Raw genomic sequence first — 17,710 nt, 5'->3', positions numbered from 1 at the left:
TTTTATATTGATCTGAGAAAAAAAATGAAAAAAAGGAGGCGCTGCTGTTAGTTTTTGTAATGAAACAACACACACGAGGACAATATGACATAAACATGAAAAACAGGAAAACACAGGACATTTGAGTGGACAGGCGGCCAAGTTGGACTGTTACCACGGTGACTGTCAAAATAAAACAAGTCCAGGAGAAAACGAACACTGTTGTGTTGTCCTGATATAGCAGGGTTTTGTTTTTGTTTTGTTTTTTCCCCATTTGGAAAAGTTACTTGCATGCACTTTGTAAAATAAAAAAAATTAAAAAAGGTGATTGAGGATTTATTCTAGCCTCATTTACTTTGCAATATTTGATCATATTTACAGTTTTTTTATTAATAACTAAATAAACGAAATCCAAATTCTTGGTATCCACATGCCCCCATGTACAGGTTTTAGTCCCATTTATTCAAAAATGCTTTTTTTGTTGCTGCTTTTGAGCTATTTTCCTAAACATCCTACAAAATCCAGGTTCTACTCACTTTTCTTTTCTTTTTTTTCCAAGAAATCTCCTATTTTCTATCATTTGCATTATTTTAGTTCTCTTTGTCTTTGTCTTCAAAGTGAGATATTGTGAAAAGCAGGTATTTTTAAAATTCAAACTGCATTTTTGCTACTTAAACTTGAGAATATTTGCAGTTTTTCTCTAATTCTAGTTTTACAGTATTTCCGTCGTGCAGGCAGTTCCCCCTGCAGCCCTTATCTTGAAGTGACCCATCTAAAAGTCTAAAATGTGAGTTCACGTGAGGTTTCGAGACACAAAGCTGAACTTACAAATTGCGTGGGTTTGACAAATATTGGCTTTTGCGGGTAAAAAACTACACCCAGAAATCCACTCGGCTCCTTTCTGTCCACACCTTTAAACAAATAAAAATACAAATAATAATTCTGAAATGTCCTTCAGAGTATTTTAGTGCATTATTTTAGTTCATTTTGTCTTTGTCTTCATCCACACAGTGAGATATCGTGAAACGCAGTACATAAATGCAAAAAAAAGTTTTTATTTTTCATGACAGAAAGAGTGTGAGGTGATAAAACAGGAGTAATGAGAGAAACTTGTGCATGATGAACTTTGAAGTCCAAAATACTCTCAAATAATTCAGGATTATATTCAGTATAAGCTTAAAAATACATTTTCAACCACTTATTTGATTTTTAAATACTCTGAAGGACGTTTCAGAATTATTATTTGTATTTTTATTTGTTTAAAGGTGTGGACAGAAAGGAGCCGAGTGAATTTCTGGGTGTAGTTTTTTTACCCGCAAAAGCCAATATTTGTCAAACCCACGTTTGTGAGTTCAGCTTTGTGTTTCGAAACCTGATGTGAACTCACATTTTAGACTTTTAGATGGGTCACTTCAAGATAAGGCGGGGGCTTAAGGGGTTAAAATTCAGGCCACACACACACACACACACACACACACACACACACACACACACACACACACACACACACACACACACACACACACACACACACACACACACACACACACACAGAGCTCAGACGTATCCAAGTATGTGATCCAGTAATCTCAATAATTTAGCGGAATGGTGGGAAAAATAAAATCTGTCTCTAATGACGCTAATAACAGAATCGTGTGTGTGTGTGTGTGTGTGTGTGTGTGTGTGTGTGTGTGTGTGTGTGTGTGTGTGTGTGTGTGTGGAGGGTCTTCACAATAACACACAGACAGTCCTGGTTTACCCAATAAGGTTAAACTGTGGTGCATGAGGTGTTAATCTGTCCTCTCGTACCGACAGCAGGCCTATAAATGGTCTCCCTCACACACACACACACACACACACACACACACACACACACACACACACACACACACACACACACACACACACACACACACACACACACACACACACGCACACACACTAGACGCCGGTGATTAGTTTCACCCCTGTTCCACATCATATTCTGCTGAAGGTTTCCTCACCTGACAGTGCAGGTGCGTCTGAGCGCAGCACTGCCACCGTGTGGTGGAGCTCAGTATTACTTGTCAATGAAGTCTAGATCAGTGTTTTTCAACCTTTTTTGAGCCAAGACACACTTTTCTTTGGAAAAATCTGGAGTCACACCACCACCACCCGAAAATGTTAAAATGTGAAACTCTGTAGCCTCTATTAACAATATAAAGTCTTTCTCATCAGAGTTTTATCAACAGGAATCAAATAAATACTGAAAAAAAGAAAAAGAAATTCCTAATTTCTTCTCATGTCTAGTTCGGAGTTCCAATCCTCCCTTTTCAAAAACTTCTCCATCACTGTCACTGACACAGTATTTTGATACAAGATGGTAGCAGGAGGTGGAGATGAACCACACTGACGTCTGTCAGTTTCGATTTCACCGGCAAAGTTCTGTGCTGCCCTCTAGTGGCCAAGAGTATTTATACATGATTACTCTGCAACACACTGTGAGAGCAAATGTTTTTTTTAGAAAAGAATGTGAAATTGGATAATTTCCCACGGAACACCTGACGAGATCTCGCGGAAACACCGGTGTCCTGGAAGCTTATCAGAGAAAATCTTAATAGGAACCAAAGAGAACACGTTCGATCCGATGTTGACTTTTTCTGGTGGACGGCGTGTCGTTCGCACGTTTCCGCGAACGAGTCCAAATTTGTGGATCTCGAAAAACGAACAACATTTTTGTCACTTGAAACTGATTTCCTCGACGAGGTCCTTCCAGGACCTTTCATCAACGTGACAGGTGTGTGTTTCTCATCTGTGTTGTGTGACGTTACACAATCACACGGACGGAAAAACGTTCTATTTATTTTTATTTGTTGAAAACGCAAAGAAATAAAAAATAACATTGTCATTGGCTTTTTCGAACATTAATGTCAATTGGATGAATATGAAGAAATGGTGTGTTGAAGTGTACTTATTGAGGTTTTGACAGAGCGACGCCACGGAAAAACAAAGTGAACGGCGGATCTTTTACCGACACCAATATTACAAATAGCCTGATGTCGTTTGAGGTGTTGCACAGATCACTGAGCAATATTTATTAAATAAATAAACTCCTGAAATTATCTTTTCTCACCACACATTTTCATCAAAATGATTAGAAACTTACCTGGAATGACCAAAATGGTGCAACAGGTTATAGAACCGAATCAAATAGAATAGAATAGAATAAAATAGCCACGTTTGTACCGCGATGTTTTCACGTGACAATTGGAAAACGTTTATATTTTTTTTTTGTTTTCTGCATGTGCGTGTGTGTGTCTGGTTTCACTGCAGAACCAACCTACGGCACCAACTAGTGGCCTGGCATGCTAACTACACCCCGTCTGGCAGCGCGGCAGCACTTCGCCTGCTGAGGTTTTTTTGAATTTGACGACCATGAGGTTGTTAAAGATAAAAGTGATCCAGACATGAAAAAACTGAAGATGTTGGAGGAATCCTGTGTGTTCGGTGTCCCTCTGGTTGTTTGACCAGGAAGTTCTCCCGACAGGAAACAAACAAACAAACACATTTTGTTGGGGTTGGAGTGAGAAGATCCAGGAGGATTCTGGTTGACAGCGTGAGGAAATTGACAAAATAAAGATCTGAGGGGGGAAAAAAATGAGGCAAAGATATGAATTGGATGCAAAATGAGCCTTTTATTGAAGCAGAAAGCCGCGAGAATAAAACAATCAGGAGTCAATTGATTTTGTTTTGAGCAGTTTGGTTGATTTTCAGAGTTAAAACAGTCCAAAGTGACGAGACGTTCAGACGTCTTGTGTTCTTCTCAGAGAGCAGGCTCAGCTCCGTCACCACTGCAGCTTCTAGCGGTAGAAACTCAGGTAGAAGGTTAAACTTCCCACTTGGGTCATCTTCAGGACGCGGGCCCCGACCTCTTTGTATGGATGGACAGCTCGGTCGGTGATCATCCCCAGGCCCTTGATGGGGTCGTTCCCATCCTTCCTGTACCACAGGAACACCTCGTTTCTTCCCGTACCCCTGTTCAGATCCATGTTGACCACGTCGAAGCCTTGCTGTTGGACGTTGTTGTACTCGCTACAATTGGTGGAGACCTGCAGATCCCTGATGGCCTTCTCCGCGTCAGTGGTGAGGAGGTACCAGATGTAGACCCGGTCCTGGGTCACATACTTGTTGGTGTTGTCGTCCATGCGGGTGTAGCCCATCTCAAAGAGGTCGACGTCGCTGATCCAGGTGGAGGTGGCGATGATGTCACCGATGTACACCTGGGTCTCTCTCTGCACCCACAGGTAGGTCCAGTTTCCTCCGGTGTCCTTGTTCAGGTCACAGGTCAGCCTCTCCCAGCCGAACCGAACCCTCTGGGATTCGTCGTTGGCGTTTGTGGCGACGTAGAGGTCTGTGATGGCAACATCCGCCTCCGTGGAACCCCTGTAGTACCACAGGTAGACACTGGCTCCTCCTGCTCCGGCGTTGAGGTCCTTGTCGATCTTGCGGTACCCTGCATCACAGAGACCCTTTTCCATGTTGTCAGTGTATGAAAACTGAATCCTGGTGATGCCCTCGCCACTGCTCTCATCTTTGTACCAGAGGTGGATTCTGTTTCCTCCGGCTCCTTTGTTCAGATTGACCTTGTCCTTTCTGAACCCCTGAGCACGGAACTGACTCTCCTCCGTCGAATTCAGGGAAACGGCAATCTGAGTGATGGGCATTTTGGTTCCTGCTTCCGATCAAGAGAAAAGGTCAAGAGTGAACATCAGCTCATACCAAAATGTGTGAAGGAACATTGTGGAGACGATGAAGCCAATAGATTAACGTCATATGTTCAACAATATATTCCAGCGGAGCAGGCTGCTCTACTGTGACTCGTTTCAGACAGGACTCTTGGTAAACACACGGCTGTGGAACGACTGATTTCTGGAGGCAAACATGTCGACTGTGTTGGGATCTGCAGGACCACAGAAAGTTTGTTCATTTCTGGGGAGAGACAATATTCATTTGTCATGAGACGCAGTCATGACATGAATTCTGACCCAGGAATGTGATGGCCTTTCAAACCTAGAGTGGGGAAGGGGGGGGCATTCTCCAGGACCTTCCACCCCCCCTTTCTGCTCACAAGACTCTTCCCCCATGCAATCAGCCAGTCACTGATTGGTTGAAGCTCTCAGGCTTTGACACCTCTGAATCCACACGTGGAACAAAGAGCCTGCAAAGCCAGGCTTCAGGGACTCTTGCAAAAGCAAACTCCAATGAGGTGGGTTGCTGCAGAGCAGCTCATCCAGTGTTAGCACACAGCTAACACGAGAGGCCGGCAACCAGAGGCCTCCACTCCTCAACTCATCTGCTGACCCGGCCACGGGGGTCAGACCTTCCCCTGATCCAGAGACCAGCACCCAGAGTCTGCTCTCCAGGGAAACCAACCGGTTCCTCCAGGACGGGACCAGGGACCCTCACAAAGCTTCTTTGTGTTTTTCCTGAACAAGCAGGAAAACCATCACGGACCTGAGCGACCAGCTCCTCAGTCTGAACAACGGGACAACCAGGAGCTGTAAGAAGGACAGCTCCTGAAACATCAACTCCATCTTCCTCTCCTCAGCCTGCAGAACCAGCAACCACAGTGAGCAGGAGGTGCTAACTACAGGAGAAGACACCAGCTTCCCTCCAGCAGGACAACAACCGAACTCTTCCAAGGAAGTGGTAACAACTGGGCTTTACTTGAGATTAGTTAAAGTTGATGCTATGCATAGAACTGTTTAACTTTCATGAAGATGTGTTGATTCTGTTACCGTGATCGCGTTCTTTTGATTATGATATTAGGAGCCGTTATCAACTTGTAAACCACTGTTAGCTCTGCCACAGACACAGGGTCTGCATGCTGATCTTTGCTTTACTAACTTGTTAACTCACAACCCTACACATATCACATCAAAGACAACATCACACCGTAACCGAACACCATCTGACGACTCCTGACGTTTTACAAGACAAATCGCAGTCACATAAACTCATTCTAGAAATGGTCCCTTAGCAAAGACACACAGAAGCAGATGCTGTGGCTAGCTTCTATTGTTCTTTTGCTATCAGCACATGGCCAAGCTGTAAAGGACAGACCTCCTGTTCTCTGACAACCTCCATTTGGAATGTAGTTTCTTGTGATCCGCCATCTTGTTTTGTAGTTCCATCACACGTCACACACACACACTCCCTCCAACTCTCTCTCTCTCTTTCTCTCTCCACACACACACACACATGCACCTACACACACCCAGCTGTATATAGGTAGTTAGAATCTGTGTTTTATTTGTTTTCATTGTTAATAAATATATTTTTGGAATCATACTTGCTGTTTTATTAATGTGCACAAAGGTGAATGAAATGTCGACCTCTTCTGTGTCAAGAACTCCAAAATCCTTCAAGCTTTACTGTTAATTCTGGTAATTGTAATTAATTTAACTATTAATTCAAATTCCTGATTAACTGTTTAGTATATCTTATGAGACTGATATAACTGAATTGGCAATCATTTCCTGTTACGACAGGTGGAGCTCCGAGGTATCTGATACAGATCAGATTAAATTTCAACATTATTAATAACTATCTTTGATAATTATTAATCATTATCGATAGCCAACCAAAACATAAATAGTGATCCATATGAGGACATAATGGTCCCAACAACTGTGTCTAAAACGGTTTGAACAATTTCAAAATCCAATGGAAACGGTTGAAAAGGAACCCCGGAACGACTTTGTCTGACTGCAGATGAAGACCCGTCTTATCGTCTCCATGTTGCAGAGACGAAAGAAGGACGATGAATATTTGCCGCGTTTGTATTAGAATGATTGTCGGTTTTAGCATCTTTAACGTGAATCGATTGGCAAAAGTAAGCGGATGAACACTTACGTGAAGACAGACTTACGTTTGTTGGTCTGAAGTCAGATGGACGCTGCTGGACGCTGCTGGACGCTGCTGCTCTGTCACAGTCTTTATATAGGGAGCAAGGCGTGGCCGTCGATGTTGATTACCACTTTGAAATCAGTATGAAGTTCCTGCGAAGCCTCCAACACTGATAATCAGCAATCTCACTCTGCCACCCGTCTTAATCTCCTTTCTTCAGAATCCACCGTCAGTTGCTTTTCTCGCCAACTTTCATCAGATGGGTGTTTTTCCACGGGGGGGGGGGGCAGTTTTGATAAGAACTGAACCTTCAGCTGTTCTGGTCCACATCCAGGAGCTCCTGCATTTATTTCCTGCTTCAAATGTCTCAATGTTCGTTGGACTGAGACGAGTCCCGGCGCTCACGTCCTCAAACAATTCATGACTGTCTCAGGAAACGTCCACCACTTTGAAAGCTACAAATCAAACCACAATTCTTGGTGTAATTATCGACTCGGGCCTGAATTTTTAACCCCTTAAAAGCTGTAGACACGCCTACCAAATGACAGAATTTTCATTTTTTTGTTTTTTTCACAATTATAAGAAAACGCCAAATTTTGAACAAAACCAAAAAAATCATCCAGGAAGTCGCTGGAATAACATCTGAACCACTTATTTCAATGTTTTGCAGGACATTTTCAAAGGAACTGACTAAATTGTACTTTTAAATCACCTTTAAAGAAGAAATTCAGAAATATTTGCAGCAACAGCAGAAATTAAAGAACATTTTTATATTGATCTGAGAAAAAAAATGAAAAAAAGGAGGCGCTGCTGTTAGTTTTTGTAATGAAACAACACACACGAGGACAATATGACATAAACATGAAAAACAGGAAAACACAGGACATTTGAGTGGACAGGCGGCCAAGTTGGACTGTTACCACGGTGACTGTCAAAATAAAACAAGTCCAGGAGAAAACGAACACTGTTGTGTTGTCCTGATATAGCAGGGTTTTGTTTTTGTTTTGTTTTTTCCCCATTTGGAAAAGTTACTTGCATGCACTTTGTAAAATAAAAAAAATTAAAAAAGGTGATTGAGGATTTATTCTAGCCTCATTTACTTTGCAATATTTGATCATATTTACAGTTTTTTTCTTAATAACTAAATAAACGAAATCCAAATTCTTGGTACCCACATGCCCCCATGTACAGGTTTTAGTCCCATTTATTCAAAAATGCTTTTTTTGTTGCTGCTTTTGAGCTATTTTCCTAAACATCCTACAAAATCCAGGTTCTACTCACTTTTCTTTTCTTTTTTTTCCAAGAAATCTCCTATTTTCTATCATTTGCATTATTTTAGTTCTCTTTGTCTTTGTCTTCAAAGTGAGATATTGTGAAAAGCAGGTATTTTTAAAATTCAAACTGCATTTTTGCTACTTAAACTTGAGAATATTTGCAGTTTTTCTCTAATTCTAGTTTTACAGTATTTCCGTCGTGCAGGCAGTTCCCCCTGCAGCCCTTATCTTGAAGTGACCCATCTAAAAGTCTAAAATGTGAGTTCACGTGAGGTTTCGAGACACAAAGCTGAACTTACAAATTGTGTGGGTTTGACAAATATTGGCTTTTGCGGGTAAAAAACTACACCCAGAAATTCACTCGGCTCCTTTCTGTCCACACCTTTAAACAAATAAAAATACAAATAATAATTCTGAAATGTCCTTCAGAGTATTTTAGTGCATTATTTTAGTTCATTTTGTCTTTGTCTTCATCCACACAGTGAGATATCGTGAAACGCAGTACATAAATGCAAAAAAAAGTTTTTATTTTTCATGACAGAAAGAGTGTGAGGTGATAAAACAGGAGTAATGAGAGAAACTTGTGCATGATGAACTTTGAAGTCCAAAATACTCTCAAATAATTCAGGATTATATTCAGTATAAGCTTAAAAATACATTTTCAACCACTTATTTGATTTTTAAATACTCTGACGGACGTTTCAGAATTATTATTTGTATTTTTATTTGTTTAAAGGTGTGGACAGAAAGGAGCCGAGTGAATTTCTGGGTGTAGTTCTTTTACCCGCAAAAGCCAATATTTGTCCAAACCACGTTTGTGAGTTCAGCTTTGTGTTTCGAAACCTGATGTGAACTCACATTTTAGACTTTTGGATGGGTCACTTCAAGATAAGGAGGGGGCTTAAGGGGTTAAAATTCAGGCCCACACACACACACACACACACACACACACACACACACACACACACACACACACACACACACACACCCACACACACACACACACAGAGCTCAGACGTATCCAAGTATGTGATCCAGTAATCTCAATAATTTAGCGGAATGGTGGGAAAAATAAAATCTGTCTCTAATGACGCTAATAACAGAATCGTGTGTGTGTGTGTGTGTGTGTGTGTGTGTGTGTGTGTGTGTGTGTGTGTGTGTGTGTGTGTGTGTGTGTGTGTGTGTGTGTGTGTGTGTGTGTGTGTGGAGGGTCTTCACAATAACACACAGACAGTCCTGGTTTACCCAATAAGGTTAAACTGTGGCGCAGGAGGTGTTAATCTGTCCTCTCGTACCGACAGCAGGCCTATAAATGGTCTCCCTCACACACACACACACACACACACACACACACACACACACACACACACACACACACACACACACACACACACACACACACACTAGACGCCGGTGATTAGTTTCACCCCTGTTCCACATCATATTCTGCTGAAGGTTTCCTCACCTGACAGTGCAGGTGCGTCTGAGCGCAGCACTGCCACCGTGTGGTGGAGCTCAGTATTACTTGTCAATGAAGTCTAGATCAGTGTTTTTCAACCTTTTTTGAGCCAAGACACACTTTTCTTGGGAAAAATCTGGAGCCACACCAACCACCACCCGAAAATGTTAAAATGTGAAACTCTGTAGCCTCTATTAACGATATAAAGTCTTTCTCATCAGAGTTTTATCAACAGGAATCAAGTAAATACTGAAAAAAAGAAAAAGAAATTCCTAATTTCTTCTCATGTCTAGTTCGGAGTTCCAATCCTCCCTTTTCAAAAACTTCTCCATCACTGTCACTGACACAGTATTTTGATACAAGGTGGTAGCAGGAGGTGGAGATGAACCACACTGACGTCTGTCAGTTTCGATTTCACCGGCAAAGTTCTGTGCTGCCCTCTAGTGGCCAAGAGTATTTATACATGATTACTCTGCAACACACTGTGAGAGCAAATGTTTTTTTTAGAAAAGAATGTGAAATTGGATAATTTCCCACGGAACACCTGACGAGATGTCGCGGAAACACCGGTGTCCTGGAAGCTTATCAGAGAAAATCTTAATAGGAACCAAAGAGAACACGTTCGATCCGATGTTGACTTTTTCTGGTGGACGGCGTGTCGTTCGCACGTTTCCGCGAACGAGTCCAAATTTGTGGATCTCGAAAAACGAACAACATTTTTGTCACTTGAAACTGATTTCCTCGACGAGGTCCTTCCAGGACCTTTCATCAACGTGACAGGTGTGTGTTTCTCATCTGTGTTGTGTGACGTTACACAATCACACGGACGGAAAAACGTTCTATTTATTTTTATTTGTTGAAAACGCAAAGAAATAAAAAATAACATTGTCATTGGCTTTTTCGAACATTAATGTCAATTGAATGAATATGAAGAAATGGTGTGTTGAAATGTACTTATTCAGGTTTTGACAGAGCGACGCCACGGAAAAACAAAGTGAACGGCGAATCTTTTACCGACACCAATATTACAAATAGTCTGATGTCGTTTGAGGTGTTGCACAGATCACTGAGCAATATTTATTAAATAAATAAACTCCTGAAATTATCTTTTCTCACCACACATTTTCATCAAAATGATTAGAAACTTACCTGGAATGACCAAAATGGTGCAACAGGTTATAGAACCGAATCAAATAGAATAGAATAGAATAAAATAGCCCCGTTTGTACCGCGATGTTTTCACGTGACAATTGGAAAACGTTTATAGCGTTTTTTTGTTTTCTGCATGTGCGTGTGTGTGTCTGGTTTCACTGCAGAACCAACCTACGGCACCAACTAGTGGCCTGGCATGCTAACTACACCCCGTCTGGCAGCGCGGCAGCACTTCGCCTGCTGAGGTTTTTTTGAATTTGACGACCATGAGGTTGTTAAAGATAAAAGTGATCCAGACATGAAAAAACTGAAGATGTTGGAGGAATCCTGTGTGTTCGGTGTCCCTCTGGTTGTTTGACCAGGAAGTTCTCCCGACAGGAAAAAAAACAAACAAACACATTTTGTTGGGGTGAGAAGATCCAGGAGGATTCTGGTTGACAACGTGAGGAAATTGACAAAATAAAGATCTGGGGGGGGGGGGGGGGGGGGGGGGGGTAAAAAATGAGGCAAAGATATGAATTGGATGCAAAATGAGCCTTTTATTGAAGCAGAAAGCCGCGAGAATAAAACAATCAGGAGTCAATTGATTTTGTTTTGAGCAGTTTGGTTGATGTCGTGATTTATGATCGAAAAGAGTTTCACTCTGGTTTTAACAAAGTATTTCTATTCGATGCTATGCTATGCTATGCTATGCTATGCTATGCTAAGCTATTGGATCAGTTTCAGAGTTAAAACAGTCCAAAGTGACGAGACGTTCAGACGTCTTGCGTTCTTCTCAGAGAGCAGGCTCAGCTCCGTCACCACTGCAGCTTCTAGCGGTAGAAACTCAGGTAGAAGGTGAACTTTGCACAGGCGTTGCTGACTTGGGTCATCTTCAGGACGCGGGCCCCGACCTCTTTGTACGGCCGGACAGCTTGGTCGGTGATCATCCCCAGGCCCTTGATGGGGTTGTTCCCATCCTTCCTGTACCACAGGAACACCTCGTCTCTTCCCGTACCCCTGTTCAGATCCATGTTGACCACCTCGAAGCCTTGCTGTTGGACGTTGTTGTACTCGCTACAATTGGTGGAGACCTGCAGATCCCTGATGGCCTTCTCCGCGTCAGTGGTGAGGAGGTACCAGATGTAGACCCGGTCCTGGGCCATAAACTTGTTGGTGTTGTCGTCCATGCGGGTGTAACCCTGCTCAAAGAGGTCGACGTCGCTGATCCAGGTGGAGGTGGCGATGATGTCACCGATGTACACCTGGGTCTCTCTCTGCACCCACAGGTAGATGTAGTTTCCTCCGGTGTTCTGGTTCAGGTCACAGGTCAGCCTCTCCCAGCCGAACCGAACCCTCTGGGATTCGTCGGTGGGGTTTGTGGAGACGTAGAGGTCTGTGATGGCAACATCCGCCTCCGTGGAACCCCTGTAGTACCACAGGTAGACACTGGCTCCTCCTGCTCCGGCGTTGAGGTCCTTGTCGATCTTGCGGTACCCTGCATCACAGAGACCCTTTTCCATGTTGTCAGTGTATGAAAACTGAATCCTGGTGATGCCCTCGCCACTGCTCTCATCTTTGTACCAGAGGTGGATTCTGTCTCCTCCGGTTCCTTTGTTCAGATTGACCTTGTCCTTTCTGAACCCCTGAGCACGGAGCTGACTCTCCTCCGTCGAATTCAGGGAAACGGCAATCTGAGTGATGGGCATTTTGGTTCCTGCTTCAGATCAAGAGAAAAGGTCAAGAGTGAACATCAGCTCATACCAAAATGTGTGAAGGAACATTGTGGAGACGATGAAACCAATAGATTAACGTCATATGTTCAACAATATATTCCAGCGGAGCAGGGTGCTCTACTGTGACTCGTTTCAAGCAGGACTCTTTGTAAACACACGGCTGTGGAACGACTGATTTCTGGAGTCAAACATGTCGACTGTGTCTAAAACGGATTGAACAATTTGAAAATCCAATGGAAACGGTTGAAAAGGAACCCCGGAACGACTTAGTCTGACTGCAGATGAAGACCCGTCTTATCGTCTCCATGTTGCAGAGACGAAAGAAGGACGATGAATATTTGCCGCGTTTGTATTAGAATGATTGTCGGTTTTAGAATCTTTAACGTGAATCGATTGGCAAAAGTAAGCGGGTGAACACTTACGTGAAGACAGACTTACGTTTGTTGGTCTGAAGTCAGATGGACGCTGCTGGACGCTGCTGGATGCTGCTGGATGCTGCTGGACGCTGCTGGACGCTGCTGGACGCTGCTTGAAGCTGCTTGAAGCTGCTTGATGCTGCTGCTCTGTCACAGTCTTTATATAGGGAGCAAGGCGTGGCCGTCGATGTTGATTACCGCTTTGAAATCAGTATGAAGTTCCTGCGAAGCCTCCAACACTGATAATCAGCAATCTCACTCTACCACCCGTCTTAATCTCCTTTCTTCAGAATCCACCGTCAGTTGCTTTTCTCGCTAACTTTCATCAGATGGGTGTTTTTCCATGGGGTGGGGGACAGTTTTGATAAGAACTGAACCTTCAGCTGTTCTGGTCCACATCCAGGAGCTCCTGCATTTATTTCCTGCTTCAAATGTCTCAATGTTCGTTGGACTGAGACGAGTCCCAGCGCTCACGTCCTCAAACAATTCATGACTGTCTCAGGAAACGTCCACCACTTTGAAAGCTACAAATCAACCACAATTCTTGGTGTAGTTATTGACTCGGGTCTGAATTTTAACCCCTTTACCCCTTCAAGTCTTATCTTGAAGTGACCCATCTAAAGTCTCAAATGTGAGTTCACATCAGGTTTCGAAACACAAAGCTGAACTCACAAACGTGGGTTTGACAAATATTGGCTTTTGCGGGTAAAAAAACTACACCCAGAAATTCACTCGGCTCCTTTCTGTCCACACCTTTAAACAAATAAAAATACAAATAATAATTCTGAAACGTCCTTCAGAGTATTTAAAAATCAAATAAGTGGTTGAAAATGTATTTTTAAGCTTATACTGAATATAATCCTGAATTATTTGAGAGTATTTTGGACTTCAAAGTTCATCATGCACAAGTTTCTCTCATTACTCCTGTTTTATCACCTCACACTCTTTCTGTCATGAAAAATCAAAACTTTTTTTTGCATTTATGTACTGCGTTTCACGATATCTCACTGTGTGGATGAAGACAAAGACAAAATGAACTAAAATAATGCACTAAAATACTCTGAAGGACGTTTCAGAATTATTATTTTTATTTTTATTTGTTTAAAGGTGTGGACAGAAAGGACCCGAGTGAATTTCTGGGTGTAGTTTTTTACCCGCAAAAGCCAATATTTGTCAAACCCACGCAATTTGTAAGTTCAGCTTTGTGTCTCGAAACCTCACGTGAACTCACATTTTAGACTTTTAGATGGGTCACTTCAAGATAAGGGCTGCAGGGGGAACTGCCTGCACGACGGAAATAGTGTAAAACTAGAATTAGAGAAAAACTGCAAATATTCTCAAGTTTAAGTAGCAAAAAATGCAGTTTGAATTTTAAAAATACCTGCTTTTCACAATATCTCACTTTGAAGACAAAGACAAAGAGAACTAAAATAATGCAAATGATAGAAAATAGGAGATTTCTTGGAAAAAAAAGAAAAGAAAAGTGAGTAGAACCTGGATTTTGTAGGATGTTTAGGAAAATAGCTCAAAAGCAGCAACAAAAAAAGCATTTTTGAATAAATGGGACTAAAACCTGTACATAGGGGCATGTGGGTACCAAGAATTTGGATTTCGTTTATTTAGTTATTAAGAAAAAAACTGTAAATATGATCAAATATTGCAAAGTAAATGAGGCTAGAATAAATCCTCAATCACCTTTTTAATTTTTTGTATTTTACAAAGTGCATGCAAGTAACTTTTCCAAATGGGGAAAAAACAAAACAAAAACAAACCCTGCTATATCAGGACAACACAACAGTGTTCGTTTTCTCCTGGACTTGTTTTATTTTGACTGTCACCGTGGTAACAGTCCAACTTGGCCGCCTGTCCACTCAAATGTCCTGTGTTTTCCTGTTGTTGATGTTTATGTCATATTGTCCTCGTGTGTGTTGTTTCATTACAAAAACTAACAGTAGCGCCTCCTTTTTTTCATTTTTTTTCTCAGATCAATATAAAAATGTTCTTTAATTTCTGCTGTTGCTGCAAATATTTCAGAATTTCTTCTTTAAAGGTGATTTAAAAGTACAATTTAGTCAGTTCCTTTGAAAATGTCCTGCAAAACATTGAAATAAGTGGTTCAGATGTTATTCCAGCGACTTCCTGGATGATTTTTTTGGTTTTGTTCAAAATTTGGCGTTTTCTTATAATTGTGAAAAAAACAAAAAAATGAAAATTCTGTCATTTGGTAGGCGTATCTACAGCTTTTAAGGGGTTAAAAATTCAGGCCCGAGTCGATAATTACACCAAGAATTGTGGTTTGATTTGTAGCTTTCAAAGTGGTGGACGTTTCCTGAGACAGTCATGAATTGTTTGAGGACGTGAGCGCCGGGACTCGTCTCAGTCCAACGAACATTGAGACATTTGAAGCAGGAAATAAATGCAGGAGCTCCTGGATGTGGACCAGAACAGCTGAAGGTTCAGTTCTTATCAAAACTGCCCCCCCCCCCCCCATGGAAAAACACCCATCTGATGAAAGTTGGCGAGAAAAGCAACTGACGGTGGATTCTGAAGAAAGGAGATTAAGACGGGTGGCAGAGTGAGATTGCTGATTATCAGTGTTGGAGGCTTCGCAGGAATTTCATACTGATTTCAAAGCGGTAATCAACATCGACGGCCACGCCTTGCTCCCTATATAAAGACTGTGACAGGGCAGCAGCATCAAGCAGCTTCAAGCAGCATCAAGCAGCATCAAGCAGCGTCCAGCAGCGTCCAGCAGCGTCCAGCAGCGTCCATCTGACTTCAGGCCAACAAACGTAAGTCTGTCTTCACGTAAGTGTTCATCCCCTTTCAAATTGTTCAAACCGTTTTAGACACAGTCGACATGTTTGACTCCAGAAATCAGTCGTTCCACAGCCGTGTGTTTACAAAGAGTCCTGTCTGAAACGAGTCACAGTAGAGCACCCTGCTCCGCTGGAATATATTGTTGAACATATGACGTTAATCTATTGGTTTCATCGTCTCCACAATGTTCCTTCACACATTTTGGTATGAGCTGATGTTCACTCTTGACCTTTTCTCTTGATCTGAAGCAGGAACCAAAATGCCCATCACTCAGATTGCCGTTTCCCTGAATTCGACGGAGGAGAGTCAGCTCCGTGCTCAGGGGTTCAGAAAGGACAAGGTCAATCTGAACAAAGGAACCGCAGGAGACAGAATCCACCTCTGGTACAAAGATGAGAGCAGTGGCGAGGGCATCACCAGGATTCAGTTTTCATACACTGACGACATGGAAAAGGGTCTCTGTGATGCAGGGTACCGCAAGATCGACAAGGACCTCAACGCCGGAGCGGTTGGAGCCAGTGTCTACCTCTGGTACTACAAGGGTTCCACGGAGGCGGATGTTGCCATCACAGACCTCTACGTCTCCACAAACGCCACCGACGAATCCCAGAGGGTTCGGTTCGGCTGGGAGAGGCTGACCTGTGACCTGAACCAGGACACCGGAGGAAACTACATCTACCTGTGGGTGCAGAGAGAGACCCAGGTGTACATCGGTGACATCATCGCCACCTCCACCTGGATCAGCGACGTCGACCTCTTTGAGAAGGGCTACACCCGCATGGACGACAACACCAACAAGTTTATGGCCCAGGACCGGGTCTACATCTGGTACCTCCTCACCACTGACGAGGAGAAGGCCATCAGGGATCTGCAGGTCTCCACCAATTGTAGCGAGTACAACAACATCCAAGAGCAAGGCTTCGAGGTGGTCAACATGGATCTCAACAGGGGTACGGGAAGAGACGAGGTGTTCCTGTGGTACAGGAAGGATGGGAACGACCCCATCAAGGGCCTGGGGATGATCACCGACCGAGCTGTCCGGCCGTATAAAGAGGTCGGGGCCCGCGTCCTGAAGATGACCCAAGTCAGCAGCGCCTGTGGAAAGTTCACCTTCTACCTGAGTTTCTACCGCTAGAAGCTGCAGTGGTGACGGAGCTGAGCCTGCTCTCTGAGAAGAACGCAAGACGTCTGAACGTCTCGTCACTTTGGACTGTTTTAACTCTGAAACTGATCCAATAGCTTAGCATAGCATAGCATAGCATAGCATAGCATAGCATAGCATCGAATAGAAATACTTTGTTAAAACCAGAGTGAAACTCTTTTCGATCATAAATCACGACATCAACCAAACTGCTCAAAACAAAATCAATTGACTCCTGATTATTTCATTCTCGTGACTTTCTGCTTCAATAAAAGGCTCATTTTGCATCCAATTCATATCTTTGCCTCATTTTTTACCCCCCACCGCCCCCCCCCCCCCAGATCTTTATTTTGACAATTTCCTCACGTTGTCAACCAGAATCCTCCTGGATCTTCTCACCCCAACAAAATGTGTTTGTTTGTTTGTTTCCTGTCGGGAGAAGTTCCTGGTCAAACAACCAGAGGGACACCGAACACACAGGATTCCTCCAACATCTTCTGTTTTTTCATGTCTGCATCACTTTTATCTTTAACAACCTCATGGTCGGAACCGAGTACGAATAAATAGTTTAAAAAAAAAAAAAAAAAACCAGGAGACTCAGACTGACATGGAAAACAAGACTGACATGAGAGGAGGAAGATGCTCTATAATCTGATGTTTGGATGTTAAGTCGTCATGGCAACATGACGCTTCCCATGTCGTCATGACACTGTGACGCTTCCCATGTCGTCATGGCAACGTGACGCTTCCCATGTCATCATGTTCATGGAAGTGCCACTCTCCACGTCATGCTCAGTTGCCATGGAAATAAATAAATAAATAAATAATTAAACATATATATTTTGCCATAACGCGGCCAGTTTGAA

At 42.7% G+C, this 17,710-nt stretch overlaps 3 protein-coding genes across 3 annotated transcripts; 1 reads left to right on the top strand and 2 right to left on the bottom strand.

Annotated features, from left to right (window-relative positions):
- Positions 1 to 3,633: 3,633 nt before the first annotated feature.
- Positions 3,634 to 6,887, bottom strand: LOC308136585 (uncharacterized protein). The gene is made up of 2 exons (XM_080504963.1): positions 6,874 to 6,887; positions 3,634 to 4,690 (listed from the first exon to the last, which is right to left on the bottom strand). Exon 2 carries the CDS (start codon positions 4,680 to 4,682, stop codon positions 3,819 to 3,821), a length of 864 nt encoding a protein of 287 aa, XP_080361089.1. The 5' UTR covers positions 4,683 to 4,690; positions 6,874 to 6,887; the 3' UTR covers positions 3,634 to 3,818.
- A 4,384-nt stretch (positions 6,888 to 11,271) lies between these two features.
- LOC308136937 (uncharacterized protein) lies at positions 11,272 to 13,000 on the bottom strand. Its single transcript, XM_080505490.1, has 2 exons — positions 12,890 to 13,000; positions 11,272 to 12,451 (listed from the first exon to the last, which is right to left on the bottom strand). Exon 2 carries the CDS (start codon positions 12,438 to 12,440, stop codon positions 11,565 to 11,567), a length of 876 nt encoding a protein of 291 aa, XP_080361616.1. The 5' UTR covers positions 12,441 to 12,451; positions 12,890 to 13,000; the 3' UTR covers positions 11,272 to 11,564.
- A 2,579-nt stretch (positions 13,001 to 15,579) lies between these two features.
- LOC308136885 (uncharacterized protein) lies at positions 15,580 to 17,136 on the top strand. Its single transcript, XM_080505419.1, has 2 exons — positions 15,580 to 15,691; positions 15,952 to 17,136. Exon 2 carries the CDS (start codon positions 15,963 to 15,965, stop codon positions 16,836 to 16,838), a length of 876 nt encoding a protein of 291 aa, XP_080361545.1. The 5' UTR covers positions 15,580 to 15,691; positions 15,952 to 15,962; the 3' UTR covers positions 16,839 to 17,136.
- Positions 17,137 to 17,710: the final 574 nt, after the last annotated feature.

The sequence above is a fragment of the Blennius ocellaris genome, assembly GCF_963422515.1.
Source record: "Blennius ocellaris genome assembly, chromosome: 11".
NCBI lineage: Eukaryota > Metazoa > Chordata > Actinopteri > Blenniiformes > Blenniidae > Blennius > Blennius ocellaris.
The sequence above is the reverse complement of the archived record's forward strand: the minus strand, read 5'-3'. Positions and strand labels throughout refer to the sequence as shown.

Coding starts and splice junctions, on each gene's coding strand:
- LOC308136585 (XM_080504963.1), bottom strand. CDS start 4,682: ATGCCCATCACTCAGATTGCCGTTTCCCTGAATTCGACGGAGGAGAGT.
- LOC308136885 (XM_080505419.1), top strand. CDS start 15,963: ATGCCCATCACTCAGATTGCCGTTTCCCTGAATTCGACGGAGGAGAGT.
- LOC308136937 (XM_080505490.1), bottom strand. CDS start 12,440: ATGCCCATCACTCAGATTGCCGTTTCCCTGAATTCGACGGAGGAGAGT.